The following is a 21,299-nucleotide window of genomic DNA, read 5'->3' as shown; positions in this document are numbered from 1 at the left end:
GAAGTGTTAGCGTTAGTGTCATTATCATTTAATTGTTATTTTATTTTTGAGCGTGCATACAACAAGCATTTTCGAACAAAAAACAGGGAAAGTATTCTTGGATTTCTCTTATGTGAGCAACTTTTCAGAACCAAATACCTCACATAAAATATTGAAATCTAACACAAAAAAAATCAATAATTTCCGAGGAAGTTCAATGGGCCACCAGCCCTCATGCTGTAAACAAAGATTGGTAAAAATGTCATAGCCGGGAAATGGATTTCTTCAAATTTACGGGAGAAAGTACTTATGGAATTGAGTTTCTGTGTAATATCTGAAGGTAGTAGAAGAGTTTTCTCACATTTTTCAATGTATTTGGCTGCTAAATCATGTATTTTTCTATAATAATGTCCGTCCGATGCATGAAAGCTGTAGCTTGTATTTCCATCCATGTACTTGAACCGGATGTTGCGAGCATCTGATGACGTAATCCCCGGTAATTGTTTCCAAACACACAGTTTCTAAAGCAAACTAACCTAACCCTACCATGATGGTGCGTGGGGCTATCGTGAATGGTTTTTGGGGCTATGTGGGAATTTTTCTGTTAAGAAGGTTGAAACACAATGCTAGTCAAGATTTGCCCGCCATTTTGAGTGTTCAGGAAGCGAGAAAAGAATGAACAATAATTACTCGATATGTTGACAACAGATACTAATTTCGTTAAAAAAAAGCGGTAAGAATTTACAATATAGAGATATTGTGTAATTAGTTTACTAGTTGTTCTACTCACTAAATATGCAGTCGTACTTACGTATATGCACATAATATTTGGGGGTAACGTGTTTAAATTGCACAATTGAGTTGTAGAACTTGTAAAATAACGTCGTTAATTATCACGATGATTCCCCATAAAGACACATAGCAACCATGTTTGATGATGTGAAGAAATGACGATCAACGTCCGTTCCGCTGTCTAGAGCATTGCAATGCTGTTCAGAGCGATTCTCTCTGGTTCACAGCATTGGTCATGGAAGGTCGTGGAAGAATGATGGAGAGGAATGAAAAGATTGTTAATGTGCTTTAGCTATATAAGTAGAGTGTAGAAGAGGATGGTCGTGGTTTGGTTAACAAATTGATGGAATTTGGTATTCGGAAGGTAGTTACATGTGTCCACGCAGGCACGCTTTGAAATTGTACAGAAACCGCGCGTGTATTGATAAGAGCATGTGGAATGCGGATTTTTATTAGAGGTGAAGTTTGAAAACTGTGATTCAGTTCCTTTGATTAAAAATGTCTCTTCACCAGTTACGTGCTACAAAAGTGTAGAACCATGGACGTATAGGTCACGCACCATTGGCAAATAGCCCCACACACCATACACAGGAAGGTTAAGTTAGGCAGACATAGTTAAAATTTGTGGTCGTAAACCATGCATGCATAGGTCACGCACCATTCACTGGAAGGTTAGGTTAGATTCGGCAAACATAGTTAAGATTTGGGGTTGTAGAACCATGCACACATAGGTCACGCACCATTGGCAAATAGCCCCATGCACCAATCACAGGAAGGTTAGGTTAGGTTAGGCAAACATAGTTAAAATTTGGGGTTGTAGAACCATGCACACATACGTCACGCACCATTCACAGTAAGGTTTCAACCGTTTTCTTTTTTTTTTTTGTTACTTACTTGTTTTCTGATTTTACTTCTGCTTTGAATATAGGACCCTGCTTCGGCTTGCGAGCTCTGGGTTTATGGTACCAGACCGACCAGTCACTCGTAAGTCTTAAGTTAGCAAATTTGTGTAACAAGAAATAAACAACTGATATCTAATTTTTACCTTGTATTTGAAAAATATACCTTACCAATAGTCACTACATTTTACAAAACCGTGGTGTCAACTTTTCTTCTAATGCTGTTCTTGTGTCAGAGAATGTGATGTGTGATTATAAAATTATTTTAGCGACGCTCGTATAAAGTTTTAACAATCGCGGGAAACTCGCAACGCGACGTCCGACGGCACTACTCCTAACCGAGGAAATCTTTCCGCGCCGAGAAAGTTAATGTTACTCCTTTTCTGTTTCCAACCGCACTGTTCTCGTTCATTTAGCTTCACTCACCCCATTGCAACTATAAGTCTGTGATTGGTCTTTGCATAATCACACCATGCAATGGTAATGCCAATAGCATTCAAGCTTTTAACTGCCTAGCGACAGCTTCTATTGCGCCACTATGCAAAACACGTTCACTGTAATTCAACACTCTTCCTACGCACTATTCCTGTTCCTTCAAATCACCCTTTCGTCCTACGTGTGCGTTATTTTACGTGACCCAAAGTAATCGGTCACAATCTGCCCCTCCCTGGGCAAAAATAAAAATTTCGAGTCAAAGGAGGAATTTTTATTTCAGTAGGTTGGTCCTAAATGATCAGTTCTATTTACTTTGGTCACTTGACTTCCTCGGTTGGTCATTCACTTTTTGAATACTCCTCGTATAATCACTACACACGCATCATCATTCCCTATCACCACATTGTGTTGGCAAAATTTATATTTAAATTTGACATTTATTTTATACAGCACAAAATATAAAAGTACAAGAGATAATATAAAAGTACAAGAGATTATACAATATTAGGTAAGTCCCTTATTTTCCACCATCCTTTATACTTTGAAGTAGTACACTGTTTACCTAACAATAATTAATACATAATAACATATCAAGTTCTTATGAAACACATTTCTCTAAATACACCAATAATATAACAAATACATAGGAACCTATATTCCAATTTTTATCTAAAATATAAAATTATCTTTTTTTTTACATACAATAACTCGACAACACCCTTCCTTTCATTACACTTAAAAAAAACCATTTCACATTCTTATCCTAAAAATTAACCTTCAAACATATTAACATTTATACAAGCAACTACACTACACTTTTATTTTCTAATCAACTAATTACTAAATATTCTTCGAATTCTCATTGAAAGCTCTAAAACTTAGTACCTTCTAAATTCAAATGAAAAGTATTTTTCGGTTTTCAAAACCTAGCCTATTACATTGTAATATTCAATTTTTTACAGTACTCAATTTTCTTTTCCCTAGAACATCTCCATAACTTCAAGTTTTCTACATGTTGGTCACTTACCAACTCCTCAGTATCACAATCTAATAGATCAAAAACTCCATTTCTAGTTTGTTTCATACAATAATAAGGCCCTCTAAACAAGTCAAAATATTTAGCAATCTTTTTATCAATTAATGAACTATGCTTATGAGTCTTTAAAAATACTAAATCACCTTCTACAATTTCAGTTCTACCTACTTCTTTTTCAGCATGTTTATCTACAAATTTCTGTCTTTTTTCACAAGTTTTGACTTTCACCATTTTTAGTTTATTACTCCAGTTGACATTAATTTCATTTTCGATTCCAAATATAGCTTTCAAATTTCCATCAATCTGTTCATTTAAATGTACTGAGACAGGAGCTTCTCCTAAAGTTTCATTTATGGAATAATTCAATAAGTTAACAATTGTACTAACATACAACGGCCAATCTTTATGCATGTCTTCACAATATATTCTCATGAGTCGGTTAATCTCCTGGTGAGAACGTTCTACTAAATTGGTTTTAGGATGATAACTGCTACAGTAATATATCTCAACACCAAACTCTTTCATTTTCTGTTTGAACTGTTTACTAATAAAACAAGACCCTCTATCGCAAATCAATCTTTTCGGTATACCCAAATGAACAAAGTAACAATTAACCAGCTTATCCAGAACTTTTTCTGTAGTAGCGTTTGGTATAGCGTAAGCAACTAAATACCTAGAAAACCCATCCAAAACTGTTAACAAAAATTTCTCTCTACGAGGCCCAGTAGGCAACTGGCCTTGCAAATCTACAAATACTTGCTCCCTTACGGTATTAATGACATGCATACCCAATTTGGCTTTAACAGGATGTTTATCTGGTTTAGTTTTAGCACATATAACACAGTCATTTATCCAATTTCTCACATCCTTTCTCATCCCTCTCCAAACAAATGATTTTATCAGCCTATTTACTACTTTATCAACACCAAAATGTCCACATTCATCATGATAGACCTTAATCACATCAGCTACAAAAATTTTTGGCAAACACAATCTCCAATTTTCCAGAAAATGGTAATTTCTAGTCAACAGAACACCCTCTTCTAGTTTATAAAATTTGTTTACATTTATTATTCTTGATCTCATAACATTTCCCTCTACATTTTCCAAAATACTAATGATTTCCTTCAATCTCTCATCTTCTCGTTGCGCCTGTTTTAATTGTTCCTTAGAAAAAGGTAAATTTTCAAGTTTCAAGTTACCAATTGTGTCAACAAACACTTTTTCTATTTCAAATTCCGGGTGGTTTCTTGACAATAAATCAGATAAATTATTATCCACTCCTCTAACATAAGTTACTTTAAATTTGTGTTTTCCTAATTCTAACGACCATCTACACAACCGCAGATTCCAGTGTTTAGCGGAATTCAGCCATTGTAATGCTTTGTGATCAGTTAAAACCTCAAACTCTAGACCTGATATATACATTTCAAATTTCTTTATGCAGAATAACACTGCTAGACATTCTAATTCAGTAATGCTGTAATTTTGTTCAGCTTTAGTCAATTTTCTACTTACATAGTGTATCACCTTCTTACATTCACCCTCCATTTGAAACAAATAACCACCAATAGCGACTGAAGATGCATCACAACTAATATAGAATTTTTTGTTAAAGTTAGGGTGACATAACATGGTTTCATTAGCAATTACCTCTTTCATTTTATCGAAACTTGCTTGTTCTATGGCTCCCCATTGCCATTTCTTATTTTTATGCAACAAATCAGCTATAGGAGCTATAATATTGGAAAAATTAGGTACAAATCTCTTCAACCATGTGAAACTTCCCAGTAACTTCTGTATCTCCTTTTTGTTTCTAGGTTCTTGCAATTCTAAAATGCTTTTTACTTTTTCAGGATTGGCCCTCACACCAGAACCAGAAATAAGGTGTCCTAAGAACATAACTTCCTTCTTACAAAATTCTGTTTTTCTTAACTTAACTGTCATTCCAGCTTCGTGCAATTTTTTCAATACAATTTGCAAATGTTTTACATGATCTTCAAAAGTACTATCAAAAATTAATAAATCGTCAACATATATTATACAAAATTCTGACACATTTCCCAATACGTGATTCAAAGCACTAGTAAAGGCAGAAACGCCTGTCGTAATTCCAAAAGGTAATTTCTTAAATTTGTACATTTTCCCCTCAAAAATAAATGCCGTACATGCCTTACTATTTTCTGTAAGTGGTATCTGAAAATAACCTGCCGACAGATCAAGAGAGGTAAAATACGTCTTTCCATTGAAATTTAACAAAATCTCATCTAATTTAACTACTCTGTTTTGTTCTAGTCTTATCTTTTGATTGGTTGCACGAAAATCTACCACAACTCTTTTTTCATCACTTCGAGGCTTAGGCACTACCAAAAGTGGATTTAAATATGGTGAGTGACCTAATTCTACAATATCATCTTTCTGCCACTGCTCAATTTGTCCTCTCACTTCATTTTTCAATGCAAAAGGTACAGAATAGAATTTTCCCACAACTGGTTCATCGTCTATTAACTTGATGTTGTATGTAAACTTATTACAAGTCCCCGGTCTATCAGAAAAAACATCTATTAGAGGAGACAATGCATCCAACAATTCCATCTTTTGTTTACTAGTTAATTCTTCAGAAAGTTGTATTCGTTCCCGCAAATCATTCACTGTAGCATCTCTTTGGTCTTTAACTTTCGCAGTTGGCAACACTTCCGCTCTCTCAGCATATTTCAAACAATCATCTCTCTCCACTTGTACGCGACTCACATTGGCTTCCTTTTCACATTCTTCCTCTTCATATTGTGTGGGTAAAAACTTAATAACGTTTCTTCCAACTTCTGTATTAAAAAACATCTTCTTTTCTTGAAAGTCTAACACCCCTTCTATCGTAAACAAAAAATCGCTTCCTAATATCACTGGTAGATTTAGATCTTTAACCACTACAAACTCCATCAATAATTCAGCTCCTTCCAGGTTAAGTATAGTCACCGTTTTTCCTAGCACCCTAGATTTCTTTTTTCCTGTGTAGTCAATCAAAATTAAATTATCTACTTTTGTTAATGAAGGTCTTGTCACCTCAGATGTGACCTTTTTCCATGTCTTCTCGGACATTATCGAAATCATACTTCCGGTGTCTACTAAGCATGTCACTTGAAGTTTATTGACCTTAGCTTTCACGCAGACTGAATGTTTAATCTTTCTTCTGTTAGCCGAACTATTCAAAATTTCTTCATTAAATGCACTATCTTCATCCACTAAATCTTCATACCACCTCACGTCAATTTCACACACTTGTAATAAACTCTTTTCAAAAAGCATTACAAATTCTCTCATTGCTACTTCATTCCAATGCACCAAGTCTTGTCGATAATTATAACCATTTCCCATCGTCTTCTCATATTTATCTAAGTTAATTTCTCCGTTATCCTTCAAAAACAAGCTATCTAGGCTGAGCACTTGAACTTTTTCTCTTTTTCCCAACTCTTTAATCACTCTGTTAAAGAATGTAAGTTTTTTCCAATGATCATAACTGCTATCATTCGCCACTGCAGGCACAGGAGGAACCGTACACAAAACAATCCCTTGACTCTTATTCTCCAATAAGTCTACTAACTCTACGTAGGATTTCTTAAAATCTTCCTTTTTTCCTCATTTTAAGACATCATTTGTACCTATTAAAACTAACACTTTATCGAACTTGATGCTATGCTCTATTTTCCTTAATTTTTGTAACAAGTCATCAACTTTACACCCACTCTCACACAAACCGACATATCTTCTTCCTTCTCCGTTAAATTTCACTGATCTGTTTAACACAACGTTCGCAAATCGCACTAACTGACTGTCTCCCATCAATTCATAATCTTCAAGTACACATTTGTTCTCAACTTTCTCCACTGCTGTTCTTTGTATGCTATTCTTGCACTGATTAGCACTAAAACCCACTTTATTATCTTCTTTCTTAAACTTATTCAGTGTTTCATCTACCACTGATTTCTTAGATTCGAAGTCAACTATAGTTGGTGAGGTGCAACTTTTTCTTTTACTTCCATTTTCCAGTTTATTTAGTAAAATACGAAGACTATTCCCGACTTTCTCAAAATTAGGAACACATTCACTACACAAATCACTAGGAGACAATTCCTTATTGTTAACTTCCTCCAAAAATGTTTTCAACTCGCCTATTTTAGTTACTAACTTCTCCCTCAATGGAGGCTCATGAACTTCAGCTTTCACAACTAATATGTCATTTATTTCTTTCTCGGGGTTATTTTTACTATTTTTCACTACATCACTGTAAAGAAACGTTTGATTTACTATCGCCTGTCCGTTATCAGTTCTATTTTCGGTTCTTATTTTATCAGCCACTATCCGAGAAAAATCACGTGACTCTTCCATTACTCGTTTTTTGAACTAGTACGGCTTGCGGTAGAGTTATTAAAACCTTGGCCATTAACCGGTACATTTCTAGAAATTTCATTTCCTTCCCTATTTGCTAAACTATTTCTAGTCTGATCTTCCTGTCTTCTCTCAAAGTATTCATTTCTTCGAGGTGTCGGCGAGAAACGAGCTTGCTGTGCAAATCGCCCTTGGTAAGGAAATGGCGCTGTTCCAACATTAGTAGTTACACTTCCATTATTTCCCAGTGGAGTTATTCTATTTTGCCCATAAAAATTTCTAGTGTTTCTTTTGACTTCTACATTCCTCACAGCATATCTCCCTTCATTCTGCCTGGCTCCTCTCACTTCACCTCTTCTTTCTTCTGTCATTCTTTGTCCTGAGTTTTTCTGTCCAGCCCACAAAATTTCATGCCTTCTTATAACGTCTGCGGCCGAATTCAAAGTTTTGCATTTTGCTGCCAGCAACATTTCTCTTAGTCTAAAAGGTAACTGATTAGCGACCAAACTAACACACTTGTCTTCTGAAAGTGAAGATTGTAGCAATTTCAACTGTCTCACATTATCCCAGTAGAATTCTTCCATCGCTTTTCCGCGTCCAGGTATAAATTTCTGCGTTAATATCTCTGTCAATTTTGTAGATTTCACATCTTCAGATTCAAACTTCCTTAAGAATTTCTTTTTGAAGTGCTCATAATCGCTGTACTTAGACTTAGTTTCTAAGAACCATAACTTTGCTGTCTTAGTTAACACAAAAGGAAGTACATGTAAATACTGATATTCCTTCACTCCCATTAAAGTTAAACTTTCTTCAAGATCTTGCAAGAATTCAGACGGTAGCATGTCGTCCATTTCACCTGAGAACTTTTTCAACTTTGTTATATCACTATACTTGATAGGGCTTTCCTTTACTTTCTCTTGCTTTCTCTTTTCCTTTCTTCTATTTCTTTGTTCCTTCCTTCGATACGTCTTATTATAGGAATCGGAGTCCTCTGAGCTGGCACTCGTGGAAATATGTATCTTACTCCTAGCACCTTTCTTCAAACTTTCTTCATCACTTTCATCACTACGAGACGACTCACTTTCTTCGTCACTATCACTCACTCTTTCTTTCTTAATCACCCTTCGTACTGGTAGTTTAACAACACTTCCGATAGACTTTTCTACACTACGTCTATCTCTACGACCCCTACTTTCACTACTTTCACCGGCAAATTTCAAAACTTTCTCTACACTTTCACCCGTCATTTCTTCATTTCTCTCAAAAACTAACCGTTTAAAACGCTTCACTTCTTCCTTAAGAGCATCGATTCTGTTTTGTATTTCTCTCTCACTTTCTTCCAATTTCTTTTCAAACACTTCAACACTTTCTTCGTTATTCCTTTCTAACAAAAGTATTCTTCTTGAAATAACCTGAACCTCTTTCTCTATCTCTCTTTGTTGCACTTTCAACAATTCATTTTCACTTCGCAGAGTATCACATTTCAATTCAAGGTCACCTCGATTTATTTTACACTTATTCTTAACATTACTCAATTCTTCCACTTGTATCTCTAATTTTCCTTCTGACTGTGCCACTGCAATTCCCATTTCTTTCTTCATCTCTTCATGCGCCTCGTTACACCATTCACGATGCAACCGCAACTCTTCCCTAACACATTCCACACTAACTATTTTACTTTCTAACACTTGAAAACGCTCGATCATTTCACTCTTATCTTCTTCACTTTGTTTCACCATACATTCTAACTTCTCGTTTTGTTTTTCAAATTTCGCATCCATTTTCTCGGAGTTCACTAACAACCGTCGGAGCATTTCCATCACATTTGCATTAGTCATATCATCCCTTTTCTGATCTTCCGACACTACATCCTCCCCCACGGATTCATTTTTCTCCGCGCCACTGCACTTTGCACATCTAAACACCTTTCCCTTCTCATTCACAAAAGACTCGAACTCAACATCAGTCATACTTTCACATGATTTATGCTTCCAAAGTTTACACTCGCTACATTCTATGCTTCCATCTTCGCTCAGCATCTTGCCACAACACTCTAAAGTAATGTCCCACTTAACTTCAGGGCCGTCGTCTCTTAATTTAGGGGCAACATACTTTCTTCTAGCCATTTCTTTTTAATTGAAACACAGCACCACAACACGCAGGGCAAAAAACATATCGCTCTCCTGGCTAGTCGATGCACAACGTCAATTTTCCTCCAGCTGTGATCGAGCACAACAAGGTCAACACAGATATAAACAATCAAAACTATTTACCTCCTCTCAAACACTGACAGTTTATCCAACTCACTAGGAAATGTAAGGCTCTTCCCCGATGATTTTAGGAAATTTAGAAGTACATTTTGGATAATTTAGAATTTAGAAATTTAGTGAGATTAAAACTAACGTTCCCGGGTTTCGGCACCAATTTCAACCGTTTTCTTTTTTTTTTTTGTTACTTACTTGTTTTCTGATTTTACTTCTGCTTTGAATATAGGACCCTGCTTCGGCTTGCGAGCTCTGGGTTTATGGTACCAGACCGACCAGTCACTCGTAAGTCTTAAGTTAGCAAATTTGTGTAACAAGAAATAAACAACTGATATCTAATTTTTACCTTGTATTTGAAAAATATACCTTACCAATAGTCACTACATTTTACAAAACCGTGGTGTCAACTTTTCTTCTAATGCTGTTCTTGTGTCAGAGAATGTGATGTGTGATTATAAAATTATTTTAGCGACGCTCGTATAAAGTTTTAACAATCGCGGGAAACTCGCAACGCGACGTCCGACGGCACTACTCCTAACCGAGGAAATCTTTCCGCGCCGAGAAAGTTAATGTTACTCCTTTTCTGTTTCCAACCGCACTGTTCTCGTTCATTTAGCTTCACTCACCCCATTGCAACTATAAGTCTGTGATTGGTCTTTGCATAATCACACCATGCAATGGTAATGCCAATAGCATTCAAGCTTTTAACTGCCTAGCGACAGCTTCTATTGCGCCACTATGCAAAACACGTTCACTGTAATTCAACACTCTTCCTACGCACTATTCCTGTTCCTTCAAATCACCCTTTCGTCCTACGTGTGCGTTATTTTACGTGACCCAAAGTAATCGGTCACAAGGTTAGGTTAGTTGCAGTTGGGTTAGGCAAACATAGTAAAATTTGTGGTTTTAGCATATCAAGAATATGTATATTTCGTTGTGAAACGATAGATCTTGCGATAAATAATGAGCAATTCTACAATGTTGGTTGAGATCATGGACCCCCTTATTTTCCGATTTTTAGACGTGGCCCCCACATTTTAATTTCAGGTTCGTGGTTTTGAGATCTAAATTAGTGAGTAAGGTAAACGTCCCTAATTTTGACAAAGTGCCTAAGTTCGACAGGGTATTTGAAAAATCATAAAAGATAAGGAAACTATGCGATGCAGAAAATCGTGTATGTATCATGCGACAGTGTACAGGTTTACCCCGTCGTGAAAAGGGTAGTTGCACCAGATGAGACATAGCAGCAGCGCGGGAGAAATTGTGATGGCACTATTTCCTAACTGCGAAAAATCAACTGATTTTTAGTGGATTTTGTAAGAAGGTAAATTTTCTACGTAAGGTTTTTACCAGTTTTGTGTTGTTTCAAGACAAATTTCAATACTTTATTATTGTTTTAGAGCCGTTTTCTGAGCTTCCTAGTCTGTTGCGGCAGACAAAGGTTGTTCATGTAACAAAATAAGGGGGGTGTCGAACATATGAGCACAAAAATGGATGGTGCACCAAATTTCGACAAGTGTCGAACCTTATTCGAAAATACACAATGTTGGGTTTTGATGTGCATTGAAAGGCATGTTGTTTACCATTCATGAAAATACCAGTTTCATTGCCCTACAGTAATTGCAACATTAATCCGACGGGGGGGGGGGGGGTGTTGAAGTTTGGTGCCATGCATGTCGAATTTTGGGATATTCCCTGAAACGTCATTTCTGGGCTTTTTGCATACTTTTTCTCTCTTGTGTCATTGCTAGGGGCATGCATATTTCGTTTTTGATGAAAAAACGAAATTTGAAAAAACAGATTGTAGTGTTAATTTTTCATGTTTTTGAAAGGTGTGAGATGCATTTTGTGACCATGTTTTGTCACGAAATAATGCGAAATGAACTGCAAAAAGCGAAATTAACTCTTAAACACGAGATTTAGGGTTTATTCACCGACGCGACACCTTCTGAGGTCTGAATTATCCTGAGAGTTATGCAATTCCCGGAAAATTTATTAATTCTGCTGTTAATATTGGAGAAGCAAAAATGGACTCCTTTACACACAAATAAACTTAATACTCTTATAACTACATGAATGTGCTATTAGAAGTGAAATGTTAATTCTGTGGAATAAGTGTAGCTTTTAAATGAAATTTAGGATTATATTCACAATTTTAAAACCAAAATGTCTTTTTATATACCACTTTTCATCCAATTTTTCACCACTATAACACCGATATTGTATTTTATTTACCGCTTTTTTTTTATTTACGAAAAATATGTGCATCCAGTCATTGCTATTTCCATGAAATCACTCGTTCTTCCTGCATCACTAAATGTGAGGGACCTGAACTATACAAAATTGCAATAATAATACCAAAAAAATATCACGTTATAATTAAGTGTTTATATTGGCTTAATGTGATAAACTGAACTAAAACTCCATGCAAATTAAATTGGCGAATGATGAAAATTTTGTCTTGTGTACAATTTTTTAATGTTCTTAACAATTCTGTGAAAATGTTGCAAAATTGGCCTGATTAATGATAAATATTACACAGAACTAAAATTTGGCCTCATACAGTACACGATTTTCCTTGTTCTACGATTTTGTGGAAAATGTAGGAAGGAGTGTGTGGGACAGAATTTTTTGGGTCGGGGGGGGAAATGTTCAAAATTTCCCAAAGCTCTGGAAATCTCGAATTCTACGTCATTTTCACTTTAAGTGATTGTTTTTGCATTTCTGGTACAAACTAACAATTTTCGATAAGTTCTAGCCATTTACAATGCAGACAACATCGAGGAACAAAGGTTGTACACCGGAGCCGCTTGATAATTAATTTACATTAAACTCAGCCTAATTTGTTCCTTACTTTAGTTTCATTTGGCCAGTCCAAAAACTTCCAAGAAAGCAAAGAAAAAGACTGCCTGATGTGATTACATCTCCTTAAATGATCAAATACTTTACAAAGGAGGAGGATTGATTTTGTGTTTTAAGTCCACTTTATGCACAGTAAGGCTAATCGGGACTGGACCTACAGCTTAAAGTGAGATCCGATCCACTATGTGCCTGCATCGGGGATCGAACCCGGGACCCCTTGATTACAAGGCGATGATGCTACCACTGCTAACAAAGGAGAAAAAGCATCGAGTAGATGAGGCAAAAGAGCTAGAGAGCTGAAGAAACTTGCTGCACAGAACTAGAAGACAAAGAGTTTAAGCAAAAAGGGAAAGAAATGGGTTGATGTGAGTGACTCAGAATCTTCAGATGAAAGTGCACTGTCATTGAAAGAAAGTGATTCTCACTGGCAAGAGGAGGAGTCAGATGAAATGACATTAGAGATTGTCAATGAAAGTGATGTAAAAGAAGGGGATTTCATTCTTGTGAAATTTTTAGGGGGGAAAAGAAATGCATCAAAATTTACTTACCTCTGTGTTGTTCAGGAGATCCTGGAAGATGTAATGAAAGTGACTGGACTTAAGAGTGTTGATGTGGCCAAGAAGGAATTTGTCACCAATGAAAATAATGTTTCATTCATATCAGACCGTCAAATTATTGGTCCTGTTGAGTTGCCAGATTTGGTAATGAAGGGGGAAAGGGTCAGATGTTTTCAAGAAAAAAGTAAAAGTCTAAGAGTTAGGTCTTTGATTTTGAGGACTCACACCTAACTTCAGACAGAAAGTTGTTTGTTTTGTTAATTATTAGTGTTATATATAATGTTACCAATATCACAGATACTAACAGCAATTGTTCCTCAGCATCTAATCTAGGCTTGGCTAAGTAAATGTTATAGTTAGTCCTCAAAATGTTTTCCTTGTTTTTGATACACCATTGGGAATCGTCCTGTAAAACAATGTTTCAAAGTTGTAATATAAACGCAATCAACATTTTCAGTGTTTTATTTGCTTAAATGTACCTAGCCTTTGGCATGGTAAGTACAGGGAGGTTATTTCAGTCGTTCACCGCCAGAGTGACGGCCGTTCCGCGGACTCTTCATGCAACAGGTCCCGGCAAATTGCGTTCAGGAAGTCCGTAACAGAAACCGCTTGTTTTGTAATGTTTCCACTTTTCACAATTACAGTTACAATTACAATTGAAATAAGCACGTACCTTGTCGCACGGATGCAGGAAAAGGTGTCCTCCCAAATACAAATATTTCTGGCACCTTATTTCTGACATCTAATCTTAGATTAGTCATCGCTACTTTATTCTCAGTTGTCGCGACAGCGCCTGCAGCTTATCGGGGGTTGGGTGAGTTGTCAGCCGCGAGAGGGCGCTTCATACTGCACGTGTCGGCAGTGATGCCAACCGTAGGGACATGTCCCTACGCATAGGGACTTTTCACTAAATTTCGCCCGCGTAGGAACGTAGGGACAGATTTTGCCAAATGAGGGAAAACGTAGGTACTTTTTTCAATCTTGGTAAATTACATTTTATGAATTAGTTTATCTGGATACTTTAGCGAGGAGGAGAAAAAAGAACTAACTAACAGATCTCCATCAGAATTTTGGAACATGTTATCGGTTACCAAAAACTTTCAAGGCAAGTTCCTTTTTGAAAACATTTCCACTCTCGCGAAAATAGTGCTAACATTGCCGCATTCTAACGCGGAAACGGAAAGAATATTTTCAATGTTAAGTGATACAAAAACAAAAAAGGGAAATAAAATGGGACCAAAATTGTTAAAGAATGCAGGAAATACAGCATCACCAACCAACATCTATCTCTTCACAGCAGCAGCATGTATGACTTCAAATAACATAATCAACAGTAAACGACTCAACGTTATTCATTAGGGGTGTGCTGGATTCTTTACTTTAAAAAGTCGTTAATTCTCGACGTTTTCTGCCTTGTAAGTTTCTGGAACTTATCGAAAGTTGTAAGTTTTTATTCTAGAAATGCAAAAACTATCACTTAAAGTGAAAATGACTTGTAAAATTCGAGATTTCCAGTGCTTCGGGAAATTTCGAACATTTCCCGTCCAGAAAATTTTCCGACTTGGTTGGGAAATTGCAAATTTTTCAGTCCCGAATGTCGGGATTTAAAAAAATTACCGTCCCGATCCCGTCCCGACCCAAAAAATCCTGTCCAGCACACCCCTATTATTCATTAAGGCAAGAATTTACAATACCGGACCCTTCTGTAATTTCTATGCTACGTCTTATACTCACGAAATAATTATTCGTGATTATTTATCTCAAGTTAACATGTTGGGGTGAGGGGGAAAAAATGTTCATTAACGTGTAGAAGTTGTAAAATAAGCTTTTCAATTCTCGCAATGATTCTCCGTATACAAGTATGGTAGCCATATTTGTTGATATGAACAAATTAAAATTAGTTACGCTGTCTACAGCGTTGCCACACTGTTGATTTCATACTTGGAGAGCATGGATCGTGTAAGAATGGTGGAAGAGAACAGTAAAAAAGTTGTTAATGTTGTACAGATTGTTAGGTGGAGTGTGCAGGAGGATGGCTGTGGGCTAATTAATAAACTTATGGATTTCAGTATATTGCCCAAAGAACGTGCTTACATGTGACAGCGACAATCACGATGTAGAAGAACTGATTTGATTACAGGTAAATTTGGCAACAGTACATCAATCATAAAATTGCAGGATACGAAAATGGCGTCTTCGATGATGAACGTTTGCCGTTAAAGTGCTACGAAAATAATATTTTTTATCGGTTCGTAATCACAATTACCCCAAAACCATTCAGGAATAGCCCCACTGACCATTCTCGGTAAGTTTAGGTTAAGTTAGGTTAGGCAAACATAGTTAAAATTTGGGCTCGAAAAAAACATGCACGGGTAGCCCAACAAACCATTGACGGATAGCCCCACGAACCATTCAGGTACGGTTAGGTTAGGTTAGGATAGGCAAACATAGTTAAAATTTGGGGTCGTAGTAATATCAGGAATGTATATTTCGTTTTTTAAGTATTGGAAACACAAAATCTTCCGGTAAATAATAAGCAATCGTGCCGATCGCGGACCACTCAATGTCACTTATTTTGCAATTTCTACACGTGACCCCCCAAATTTTAACTTCAAATTCGTGATTAGGAGGCCTCAATTAGTGAGTATGCGAAATATTACAAAAAATCGGGGAGAGGTCCTGTATTGTAAATTCGCTCCTTCATTAATTGTGGAAGCACCGAGCAGAAAGATTTGGTAAGTAAATGTGTATATTTTATCTTCTGTTTGCATGCTCATGAGGTGTTTTTTTTTTAGTCACTTTACTTGGCGTAGGGACATTTGGTCAGTTGTAGGGACATTGCCGAAAAATGGTTAGCAACACTGTCGGCTACCAGACGTCAATGTACATTCATGTTCACTTCTGTTCATTTATCAGTACGCGTGTTGCTTATACTGTGTTATTGTAATGTGCTTACTCGTGGCCAGTGCTTTATTGTGTGTTAATTGTTATTCATTCATTACTTATGTCGTTAAACAAATATAGTCTTGAACATAGAGTTTTTATGTACGATAATTACGTGAAAACGAATTCTTGCAGAAAAGTGGTCAGGGATTACGATAGACAGGATCTCTTGAACCTAAGAAACGTGTTGGATTGCTGTTGAAGGAAGTCATTTTCAACATCTCTTATAACACAGGAGGTTAGTGATCATCATTATTATTACTTTTAAATATCATTTTACGCTTTCGGTTTGCTTTATGTGCCGGGATGCTGTCTTCCCTTTCTGTCAACTGAGGATAAAGTAGCGATGTCTAATCTAAGATTAGATGTCAGAAATAAGGTGCCGGAAATATTTGTATTTGGGAGGACACCTTTTCCTGCATCCGTGCGACAAGGTACGTGCTTATTTCAATTGTAATTGTAACTGTAATTGTGAAAAGTGGAAACATTACAAAACAAGCGGTTTCTGTTACGGACTTCCTGAACGCAATTTGCCGGGACCTGTTGCATGAAGAGTCCGCGGAACGGCCGTCACGCTGGCGGTGAACGACTGAAATAACCTCCCTGTAATTCATGTTAATATTTTAAATTTTGTTGAGCATAAAAGAGGGGGGTTAACAACAAATCCTTTTTTGTTCAGTTCATGCCCTGATAAATCTGTAAATTTAGTTGAATATAATGAAATGCCAATTGAAGGACATGTGCAGTTATTGGTATTATTAACATCTGCAAATTTAGTGTCTGATGTTGAGATATAAGGGGGTGTCAAATTTTGGTACACAAACTGTCGAAATTAAGGACAGGGTGTCGAACTTAGGGACATATTGTAGGATTCACTTTTTGATTTTTTAATAATTGTGTAACATAACTGTTGGAATGCAAATTACTTTTTGGGTGAAAGTAGAATCTTTAAACTTTCAGGCAAAAAAAAAAATACTCGCATTTATGAAATACAAAAGCCACTACAAACAATTAACTGCAAAAATTTTCCTTAACCTGTCAAACTTAGGGACGTTTACCTTATGTGAAGTATTAACCAAATTGGAGAATATCTCTATATTGTTAAATTCTTACCGTAAAAATCTTTGGGTAAAACTAACATTAACAGTTTCATACATCGGAGACACATTTAAATCTGATATTTTGACTTTCTCGTGGTTAGTACTTACCAATTATGTATTGCAGAACATAGTGGAAGGTGCCATTATGCTTTTTGCACGAAAACAAACACTTTTTCTGCTAAAATAAACCATTTTCCTTAATGCTACGGAAAGCACGTCACGGTGCGATATCGCTTGCTTTGCGAATGGTAACGCTTCTTTTGTTTTCGAATATCAAGGTTTCCAACTCTATTGTGCATGAAAGTTGTAAAAAACCGGGGATCACGTCTGGAAATTGTACATTTTGATGAAACATTGTTTGTTAGCCCCAAAAACCATCCACGGGTAGCCCCACAAACCATTGACGTTAGCCCCAAAAACCATCCACTGGTAGCCCCACAAACCATTCATATGAGGTTAGGTTAGGTTCCATTAGCACCCATTTCACCCCTAAATTCATCGAAAAACAATTTTCCTTTCTAGACAAAAAACTGCGCGTTTCTCGAAGAAAAAAAACGTGCGTTTCTCGAAAAAAAATCGAGCGTTTGGAAACCCTGATTCCACTAGTGAGATTGCGTGACTTCCAACGCTAGAGCCATCTGCAGGTACATCTTGGAAACAACGGCATGATGTTGTCGATTTTCACAAAATGTGCAATATTATTACATGAAAATTGATTATTTATTGTTCTGCTGCATTGTACGATGAAGTTTTAGGAAGAATATAGTTTACTATCCTTCGGACAGATTTCTTCATTTCTACAGAAGAAACTACTTACCGTAATAAGTTCCTCTAGTATTGTCTAACATCTGGAAGTGTTTTGTGTGATGTGGGAATGTTTCATAGCGGAAATTCAACCATTGATGCATAGCCCCATGAACCATTTCCGGTAAAGTTAGGTTAGGTAGGGTCACAATAGGTTACAATAGTTAAAAATTGGTTTCTAAAAAAAATATGTGTAGCCCCACACACTATTCTCGCATAGCCCCACACACCATTCTCGCATAGCCCCACGAACCATTGACACATAGCTCCACAAACCATTTGCAGAAACGTACATTCTTCAGTTACAAAAACACTTTTTTTAAAAAAAAATGATCAAAAAAACATGAATACACGTTAAAAAATGATCCGCGAAGCACATAGGTAAGTACAAATGTCAAAAATTGACGAAACTCAGAAGTTATAGGTGTCCGAAGGATAGTAAACATTTACCCGAACGAAAATGTAGGTGCTACTTTACTACCTATCAATGATTTATTTCTCAATTTTTTACATTGCTAACGTACTATTCTGCATTGCGGAACATTTCTTTAGGTGAAATAATGAATTTCTAACGAAAATAATGTCTTATTTCTTACATTGAGTACTTACTGTTGTTCCTTATTTCCCACAAACCATCCACGGGTAGCCCAAAAAACCATTAACGTTAGCACAAAAATTTACGATAGCCCCAAGAACCATCACGGGGACGAGGTATGCCTACTAGGTTAGGTTCTATTAGCACTCCTTTCATTCAATTTAGCATATACGGACAATACGAGAGCATATTGTGCTCTCGTACTGAAAGCAAATGGCGGCAGCAGCAATAACGCGTCGGAAATAGATTTTCGTAGAAAACCAGATGCATTCGCATTAAAATGGATCAAAACTACATTCCTGAACATCAACAACGCTACAGAAAATGATTTGCCTAAGTACTTTCTCCTGTAAATTTGAAGAAATCCGTCTCCGGTATAGTAAAGTGTTACCTAAATGTAATCTTCTGTCATTGTTTCTAACCACGCCTTTGTTTTACAAGAAAATGATTTATGATGTTCAATTTTATTACGAACCCTATTTTTTCGATCAATTTAGGTGTGAAATGAATGCTAATGGAACCTAACCTACCCTCATATGAATGGTTTGTGGGGCTACCCGTGGATGGTTTTTGGGGCTAACGAACAATGTTTCATCAAAATGTACCATTTCCAGACGTGACCCCCGGTTTTTTACAACAGATTCATGATTAGGAGGCCAAAATTAGTTAGTATACCGAAAATTAACAAAATTACAGACTTTATATTGTCAATTCTTACCGATTTTTACTTCATCTAGAAAAAACAACATTGGAGATTAGTATGAATGGTACTGGTATCTCATTAAATGTTAAAATGTCAAAAGTATACTGTCATTCAATACACTTACTAATGGTTTCCTAGTACCGAATAGTCCTGAATTCAACTCCTCACATTTGTGATCAACATCCCACCTTGGAGTTTCGAACAGAGACATCTTACACTAAAATGTGTTTCTTACACATGTAAAGAACATAGTTTTGCGTTTAGCACATGTTTAGCACAAACACTCAACGGTATATTTTAAATGACCGACCACTTGGCCCACAGATTTCATCGGTGTTTGAAGGCGTGTTTCTCGAGAACCGAAACAAATATCGCCGAGATATTTTGCACATCTCATGTTTGTGTCATTATCTGTAAAACGAATGGATTGAAAACGTTTTTCATGTCAAAGTGGAAATATCCTTGCTTTCCTTGACTGGATTCTGTGGAACAGTCAATCAGAGCAATGTTTCGCCATGTGAAGATAATCTGTGAGTGCGCAAAGAACCGTTTTTGTCTGTGTTTCTTCTGTGTTTCCGAGTGTTACTCCAGCAATGTATAACGTATACAGTATGAAAGGCGCGTTGCGTTATACCATCAGTCGGTAACGCGTCTGACTGCCATGCTAAAGGTCCCGGGTTCGATCCCCGGCCGGTTCAAATCCGGGAACTTTTCTAACGATGGAAGCGGCCCCGGCGCCTACCCAGCGTCGAATAACATGGGTACCTGGGGGAAACCCTGTGGGGGTAAAGGCGGTCAGGGGCGTGATGCTGATCACATCACCCCTACTCACGACCGGATCAAGAAAGTGTGGGGCGTTACCCCCACACCCCCTATACGCCTTCATGGCGTGGTGCTATGCACAGGGGAACACTTTACCTTTTACCTTTTTACCGAGTGCACGGTGTTTATATCTGTAACAACTAAAATAGGCTTCCATACGTGTACAGTAAACGTTGTAAAGTATGTATTTAAGCAGCGCCATTGTTTTGTATCTAACAACGTTTTATACGAAACGTTATTCCTCTCGGTTGAATAGTTATCGGCTTTTAAAAATGTGAAGTGATACATTGTTTACTTCTTACGCGGCCGCCATTACAACTTCCGTCGTATGGGGAAAAAAAGTATATCGACAAGTACGTTGATAAGTATCGTGTGAGGCGAAAACTAATAAATTGGTAACCAGTCCAGCGCTAACTAGGGCATACCTACTGGAAATCCAGTTCCGTGTGATGCGGGCTTTATACTCTAATAATATACCTAATTAAATATATTTTATTCGAATTTAATTATTATTGTTGATGTTTAGTATTATCATGCTATTCGATCCACAAACCGAGTGAATATCCAGTATTTTCCATTAATACTTTTACATTTATAGTTACTATACTGAAATATACAGTTGTTGCATTTTGTTATTAACTTTTTCAAGTGTCGTTCAAGAAAGGACTTTAGAAGTTAGAAAAAATACTCACAAAGTTTATATTGTGTGACCTCATCTAAAATTATAATATTTCGAATTCTGAAAACTGTGGAACCATTTATTCTTTGAATTAAATGGTATAATATGAAAAAAAATATCCTGGTTCCTGTATTTTTCACTCATTTTTTCGATCTAATGCATATTTTACATAGATTACTATGTTCGAATACTAACCAAGTTAACTTTATTTCTGTTATTAACAATAAGAATAAGAAATTTCCTGCATTTTTGCAACTTGAAATGAAGGATGCCAATTTCCAGAGGTGGGGAGGGGTCGACTGACCTACCGACGACCATGAAGAGAGCGCTTATCAACAACCAAAAGGAAAATGCGTTATAATAATTATAAATAGTTCCAACTTTTAAATATAATCAACACATGTGCGTTAGACAATTATAGTTTTCGAAACACGTAAAATATTTTC

The 21,299-nt window shown here is 36.6% G+C and overlaps 1 protein-coding gene across 1 annotated transcript in view; it reads right to left on the bottom strand.

Annotated features, from left to right (window-relative positions):
- Positions 1–19,869, bottom strand: part of LOC145993756 (uncharacterized) — a 42,336-nt gene extending 22,467 nt beyond the window's left edge. Inside the window, exon 1 of the mRNA XM_083129518.1 lies at positions 19,477–19,869. Within this exon, the coding sequence (XP_082985644.1) occupies positions 19,477–19,563 (87 nt within the window). The 5' untranslated portion in view covers positions 19,564–19,869. The remainder of the gene's footprint in view (positions 1–19,476) is intronic.
- Positions 19,870–21,299: the final 1,430 nt, after the last annotated feature.

This window comes from Lepisma saccharinum, chromosome 10, assembly GCF_977018435.1.
Source record: "Lepisma saccharinum chromosome 10, izLepSacc3.1, whole genome shotgun sequence".
Classification (NCBI taxonomy): Eukaryota; Metazoa; Arthropoda; class Insecta; order Zygentoma; family Lepismatidae; genus Lepisma; species Lepisma saccharinum.
Note: the sequence above shows the minus strand (reverse complement) of the source record. Positions and strands in the feature narration are given on the sequence as shown.